Here is a 7,479-nt window from a genome sequence, read left to right as displayed (position 1 = left end):
GGAAGGAAGGAAGGAAGGAAGGAAGGAAGGAAGGAAGGAAGGAAGGAAGGAAAAGCAAGCAAGCTTTAAAAAAAAAAAAAAAAAAAAGTAGGAGAAAGGAACACCTCCCAATTTATTTTATGTGGCCAGTGGTATCACCAAAGCCAGGGAAAGATCTCTAGAAAACTATGGACTAGTATCCTCCATGAACCTCTGCAAAGTCATTAAGAGTAAATTAGCAAGTTTAATCAGCAGTATATAAAAAAGTTAATATATCATTATCAAATGCAGTATCTCTCAGAAATTCAAGGTTGATTTAATATCTGAAAATTAATTCTCTTAAGAGAATAAGAGAGAAAAACCATATGATTGTCTCCACAGATGCAGAAAAAGAAGTTGACAAAATTCAGTAACCGATTATGATAAAAACCCTCAGTAACAAAATAAAAGGTTAAGAAAAATTCTCAGCCAATTAGGGATAGAAGTTCTCTTCCCTGGCCTGGTAACAAACAGGAAACTACAAAAAACCTATAGGCAACATCATACTTAATGGTGAAGCATCTTTCCTCAAGAATTAGAAACAAGGTGAGGGTTTCTGCTCTCATCATTTGCTTTCAATGTTGGGAGGGGGAAGGAGGCCTGATATCCCTAACCAATGTAATAAGACAAGAAAAAGAAGACATGCAGATTGGAAAGAAAGAGGCAAAACTGTCTTTAACACCACCTAACAAAACTAATAATGAATTGGTACATACAGAATATAAGATGAATATACAAAAATCCATTATATTTTTATATGCAAAGTAATGTCCGAGGAAAGGAAAGAGCCAACAGAGAGTATTTGACTTCAGGGAGGTGAACTAAGTGGAACAGAGATGGGTAAGACAGAGACTGCTCATTTTGTTGTCTTTTATTACCCTGTGATTTAAAATTTTATTATTCAGATACTAGTTTTTTAAGCTGAATTTCTAGAAGCCATTTTTAAATGAAATTTTATACAGAACCCCAAAACATACCAAAAAGTAGAGCTGCATTAAAACAACACAAATAAGAGCCTAGAACTCAATCTCTTTCCTTCCTGAGTTAACTTGGGAGAAACCTAATATCCTCTTCTACACTTTAAAAATGATTGATCTGAACAACTGAACTACTTCCAAGATGATGATATAAATGTTCTTTTTAAAAAAAAGACTGTTCCACCATCTTAAATACACACACACAATAAAAAGCAGCAGAAAAACTGGACAATACAGGTCTATTGTGTACTAGCTGTTGACAATTATCCAGGTTAATGAGTGCCTACAATAGGGCCTGCATGGTGTAAGACACAAAGAGTAAAACCCAATCCTATTTGCTCTAGAGAAGAGTCTTTATTATGTAACAGGTAACTTATTTTGAAATCAGACAGTTGAGATGGTTTTGCCTGCTATTCCTACTCTTTTTTACTCCTAGGTATGATGAAAATGGGGGGTGGGGGAACACACACAGGTCTATAAACCTTGAACCAGAACCAATGAGGCCAGATATGTTTTGGAATTCATAACTTTTTTGGATTTTACAGAGGAAATTCAGGGCATGTACATATTTACATAATATTCCTAAAGTGATCTAGGAAAGTACCCTTTATTCCTTTAGAAACATTAACTATTCTATAGTGAATTATGTAGTTAATATTCTGTAGATGATCAAACAGAAAGTACACTAAATAGACAAAAACTTCACAACTCTTCAACTCAGGTTTTACTACCAAATGAGTTTTTCTGAAAAACTAAAGAGTAAAATGTCTAGTTTTCAGGGATTTTGAGATCTGGAATGGTGGATGATCTATTGTCACCATCTAAATATGAGGCTAAGGTACGTATAAATCTATCAAAGAAGAATAAGGAAAAGTAAAACCTACTATATATTTTTTAGGTTGCTACTGCAAAATATATGATGGCCCTTGAACATACAATAATTTACAGCCATGTGCTACCTTCCCACTACCACTTATGTAATCTTGGGCAAATTTCTACCCTGAAGAGAACACAACTTAAAATACAAATTAAGACAGTTCTAGTTTTCTGAATAATTTCAGTGACTACATCAGTTGGCAACATAACATTAAATTCTCGGGCTATAAACAAAACTCTACATAAAAAGAGCTCCTTCTATCATTTATCACAGCTAAAAAATACATAGGATGTTAAGCTAAGATACTTTCTGACCTCTGGGCTCAAACCTGAACAATTTGTTCAGAATTACAAGCCAACACCTACAGTTGGTATTTATGTCTATTACGGAAAGTAGACTCATCAATCAAGGTTCACAGATATATGGCTTATTTAAACCCCTAAAGAATGATCTTCTTTTATAAGATGATTCCAAAAAAATAAAGAGTAATTTACCTATATAACAAGTTAGAAACATCAGGAGTGTACAATTGAAACAGATCCACTCACTATCTGCAAAGGAACACATTTTTCTGTTTACATGTATACCAGCATGGATCTATATATACATATATAGGATCACACCTCAGGATGTTAATTCATTTATTTGCAATTTTAAGGAAGAAATGACGCCATCCTGATTATCATATATATGGCAACAAATATACAGCTTTGCTAACTGTAACAAAAGATAGATGCAGGAGTTTCAAGTGACTTGTCCCTAACACCATTTTTCTATGTTTTTTTAATTTTAATGTTTATTTTTGAGAGAGAGAGAGAGAGAGAGAGAGAGAGAGCAAGAGAAGGAGTGGGGGAGGGGCAGAGATAGAGGGAGACAGAATCTGAAGCAGGCCCCAAGCTCCGAGCCGTCAGCACAGAGCCTGATGTGGGGATCGAACCCATAAACCGTGAGATCGTGACCTGAGCTGAAGTTCAAAGCTTAACCAACTGAGCCACCCAGGTGCCCCTAAACATGAATTCTTTTCGGTTTTGGTATGACAGTTTTCAAGAATTTGAGGATTTTGAGGAACAGATCTCATTATGAAACGCCTATATACAAAGTAACTAAGAAAATCCTTTAGAATATCCTAGTATTATATATTCAAATAGAGTAAATTCTTTTTTCTTTCTTGGCAAGTCAAGAAATCATTATGTTCCATAAAGCCACCCTTAATATTCTTGAAACGTAACATTTTTCTCTTCCAAAACTACCACAACGACCTTTTTTGTTTTTCTTTTAAGGTTTATTTATTTTTGAGAGAGAGAGAGAGAGAGACAGAGTGCAAGCAGGGGAGAGGCATAGAGAGGGAGACACAGAATTCAAAGCAGGCTCCAGGTTCTGAGCTGTCAGCACAAAGCCCAACACGGGACTCGAACCCATGAACTGCAAGAACATGACCTGAGCTGAATTCGGATGCTTAACCAACTGAGCCACCTGGCACCCCTACCACAACAACCTTTCTTATTAACATTATATCCAAAAATAGCCATCAAATTACTAACCTCCTGTATTCCAAGGCAAAGATAATAGATGCTGTCAGGTGCATAACTCTCTCCATTTGGCCGTCGGATCTCATTCACAAAATGAGCTAACCCATAGTTAAGCTCAGCCGTGGTGTGAGAGAGCAGATCCTCTTTCAACTTTACTGATTTAGCTAAAAAGAAGTAAAACATTAGTAATTATTATTATTTATTCTTAAGATTAAGAAACTTTCTCTTTTTTAAGATTAAGAAACTTTCTGAAATTGATTTAGACTATATTAGAATTTAAAAGTAAAATGAAAGCTACATTTAAATGTACTTAAAATATTTTAAGCTACATTTATGTTTTTTTTAAGTAAAGGTAGTTAATAACAAAAATCTTGATTTGAAATAGGGTGGAGAGGAAACAAAATGAGAACACTTACGAGATTTTAGCTCATCTAATACAAGAAGATCTTCATCAAGTTGCCTAGTTTTGACCCAGTGTTTCCATGCGTTTACACCATACGTATATTTGAAAGGAAAGCTGCATTCTGAATTGTCAGAACTATCATCATGAGACTGGTATCCTGATACAGCCTTTCTCTTGGCTCCCTAAGAGTAAAATACCATTGTAAAATCTTTTTTTAAAAAAATACCTACATTATTTCACGACTTTATGTAAGCCATCCCTCAACAAATGAAAATTAAAAGAGAAATAACATCTATTTATATGCTTAGAATTGACTGGTATTCTGAAATCTGAGAATAGCTACCTATAACATTACTTGAAATATATCTCCAGAAATGCCATATTTCTACATAATCCACTTTGTATATCAAAATCATAATAACTCCTGCTGTGAGAGTCACTGGTAAGAAAATTAAGACATAATTAATAAATAATCTGAAAAGGGTTCTAAATCTTAAGGTAAGAGAGAAATTGAACTTTTCAATTTCAATTTCACTCAGCTCCTTTGACTTCCATGATGGCATTATTTACTATATAAAAGTTTTAAATTTTGATGTAGTATACCTAATTCACCTGTTTTTTCCTTTTGTTCCTTGTACTTTTGGTATCCTGTCAAAGAACTATGCCTAACCCAAGGCAGTGACGATTTAGGCCTATGTTTTCTTTTAAGAGTTTTATATTTTAGTTCTTACATTTAGGTCTATAACCCATTTTGAGTTAATTTTTGTGTGTGGTGTCAAATAGGAGTCCAACTTCATTCTACTGCAGGTACTCACTCCTTTTTCAGTTTTTTTCTTTCTTTGTGGGAAAATTTGTGAAAGTCATCCTTTTTGTTTCTTTTGATCTTGCTTTATGTCGAAAATCAGAAATAAGTAAAGTTGTTGATAAAGTATTTTTTTAAATCACATCTGTTAACAACATTAAGGTTTGGTCTACCTAAACAATTAAACTGTCCAGCATGTCCTTCTATGTACTAGCATGCGTAAAAAAGACCAGATATTACACACTGTAACTTAACCTCATAGATTAGTCTCATCAGAAATAACAGTGGAAAAAACAGATCCCTAGAAAATAGTCTCAATTCTTGGCAAAGAATGGAGTTTACTTTTTGAGCAACTATGTCAACCTTTTGTCAGGATAAAATTAAAAAGAAAAATTAAATGGCAGTAATATTTGCTCTTCTATGAAGTTACAAATATGAGACACTTTTATTACTTGGAAAATTAATTTATTACTTTGACATTAACTCTTGAAGTCTTATTACATCTAAGGGAAAAAAGTCTTCCCATATTCTCAGCACAACTGTGGGTCACTCACTGTATCCTTGCTCTATAACTAAAGAGGTTATCACTACAAAGAGATAGTGGCTGAATGCAAGAATACTATTAATTTATACCTTTTTTTTAGATCGAGGTCTAGGCTGTTCCTCATATTCTTCTCCGAAAACAGGTGGTAATAAAAATTCATTTTCCATATCAAGTTCCTCAGCAGCTAACAATCAAATCAGAAGAACTTTTATTTCCAAATATAACAGCACAGGCTTATGTTACATAAATACAGCCAGCAACAAAGAACTAATCACAGAATATAAACAAACACCTATATACAGGGGGTAACCTGTGCTACAGGAGAGGGTGAATAGAGAATTGTCTGAGTTCTAATAAACCCTACTCAGACTCATAAAACACATGTATACTGAATAACAATATGACATTTTCATGAAAATATATAATATCAGAAAAATATTACAACCTGAAATTCAATTCTAAGATCTAAATGGTCTCAGTACAGGGGCACCTGGGTGGGTGAGTCGGTTAAGTGTCCAAGTCTTGGTTTTGGCTCAGGTCGTGATCTCACGATTCACGGGACTGAGCCCCTAGGGGCTCTAAGCTGACAGTGTGGAGCCTACTTGGGATTCTCTCCCTTTCTCTCTGCCCCTCCCCTGCTATGTTCTCTCTCTCTCAAAATAAATAAACATTTAAAAAAATAAAAAAGTAACAAATGATCTCAGTACAAATCTGTTTCGACATACCAAATCTTTCTCAAAATAAAATGCTTTGCATTCTTTTTTTTTTTTTTTTTTTAAATGGTTATTTATTTTGAGAGAGAGAGAGAACTCTCCACTGCCAGGGAAGAAGTCCAAGTTGGACACTTAACCAACTGAGCCACCCAGGTGCCCCAAAATGCTTTACATTCTATTTAGTGTGCTTATTAGCCATCAATAGATTATTTAAATTTTTTTAAAAACAAACAATCATTTTTTTAAAAAAGAGGTGCCTGGGTGGCTCAGATGGTTAAGCATCCAACTTCAGCTCAGGTCATGATCTCACAGTTCGTGAGTTCAAGCCCCACGTCAGGCTCTGTGCTGACAGCCCAGAGCCTGGAGCCTGCTTCGAATTCTGTGTCTCCCTCTCTTTTGGTCCCTCCCATGCTTGTGCTCGGTCTCTGTCTCAAAAATAGATAAACATTTAAAAAAAGAAAAGAAAAGAAACAGTCACTTCTTTAACCTTTTCTCTATTTCCAAAGTAATCTTACTTTGTGAAAGATTTTTTTTTTTTGGCTCTAGGAAATTTTCTTTAAGTCCTATGCCTCATTTCAGAAGTTAACTGTTGAGTTTTGTTTGGTAAAAAAAAAAGACAAAACCAAATATAAACAGTAAAGGCAATAACATGAACATTAAATGGTTAATGATCATAACCACAATTATGACTCCATAACTAAATTCCATAACCAAAGTTGACACTGGAAGAATAAAACAGCATAACAGCATTTTGAGTACCTCTAGGGAAATCTATTTCGATATCCAAATCTGGTTCATATGGTACATCAGGCATACTGGACTGTGTCTCCGGGTCAGAGTTCTTCAAGAGATCTGAACCAATTATGTCTGTTTCAATAATTACACCTGTAATCAATTCATGATATAATTACAAATCAAAACACCTATATTTAGTCTATATTTAATCTGGCAAACAGTACTTATATTTAGTCTGGAAACATATATGAACAATATATAAACAAGAATAAACACATGTATTAATAGTCATAAAAGGAAAAGTTATATAGCCATCTTGAAATGTAAAATACTATACAATTGTTACATAATCATGAGTACATGGAAACTTTTAATCCTTTAAGCTTCTGACTGCCCCTCTTCAAAAGTTAATGATAGTAAAGCAATTCCAGCATGTATGTATGATATTTCTAAAAGCAATCTCTTGTCAAAAATAAACTAATGAGGGTGGATCACTGCAATTTTCAGCACTCTTTACGAACTGTGACCTAGGTTATCCATATCATTCAATTACAACAGCTTTCTAATGTTCTGATCAGTTGCTTTCAAACATTTTTGTATTGTAAGCCACAGTAAGATATGCATTTTATCCATTTTGGTGATAGCAGACAGAAACACACACACACACACACACACACACACACACGAAACAAAGGTTTCACAAAACAATACCCTTTCTACGAGATTAACAGTGACATTTTTCCCATTTCACTTCCTTAAAAAACAAAACCACTGTTTGTAACCAAGTCTTTCACAAACAAGGTCACATTATGAAAGAGAGAATTTATAGTGTTTCTATTGTACACTAGGGTAAAGTGAATTAGGCAGCTTATGGTTGAAAC

At 34.3% G+C, this 7,479-nt stretch overlaps 1 protein-coding gene across 3 annotated transcripts in view; it reads right to left on the bottom strand.

Annotated features, from left to right (window-relative positions):
* Positions 1–7,479, bottom strand: part of ZMYM2 (zinc finger MYM-type containing 2) — a 104,322-nt gene that overhangs the window by 12,229 nt on the left and 84,614 nt on the right. For 2 of the 3 annotated variants that reach the window (XM_049646704.1, XM_049646703.1), the window contains 4 exons: positions 6,623–6,748; positions 5,240–5,334; positions 3,818–3,986; positions 3,414–3,565 (listed from right to left, as the gene is read on the bottom strand). In XM_049646704.1, the coding sequence (XP_049502661.1) occupies positions 3,414–3,565; positions 3,818–3,986; positions 5,240–5,334; positions 6,623–6,748 (542 nt within the window). Of the gene's footprint in view, positions 1–3,413; positions 3,566–3,817; positions 3,987–4,569; positions 4,692–5,239; positions 5,335–6,622; positions 6,749–7,479 lie in introns of those variants that run through there. The other variant, XM_049646705.1, reaches the window with a different exon arrangement.

The sequence above is a fragment of the Panthera uncia genome, assembly GCF_023721935.1.
Source record: "Panthera uncia isolate 11264 chromosome A1 unlocalized genomic scaffold, Puncia_PCG_1.0 HiC_scaffold_16, whole genome shotgun sequence".
Classification (NCBI taxonomy): Eukaryota; Metazoa; Chordata; class Mammalia; order Carnivora; family Felidae; genus Panthera; species Panthera uncia.
Note: the sequence above shows the minus strand (reverse complement) of the source record. Positions and strands in the feature narration are given on the sequence as shown.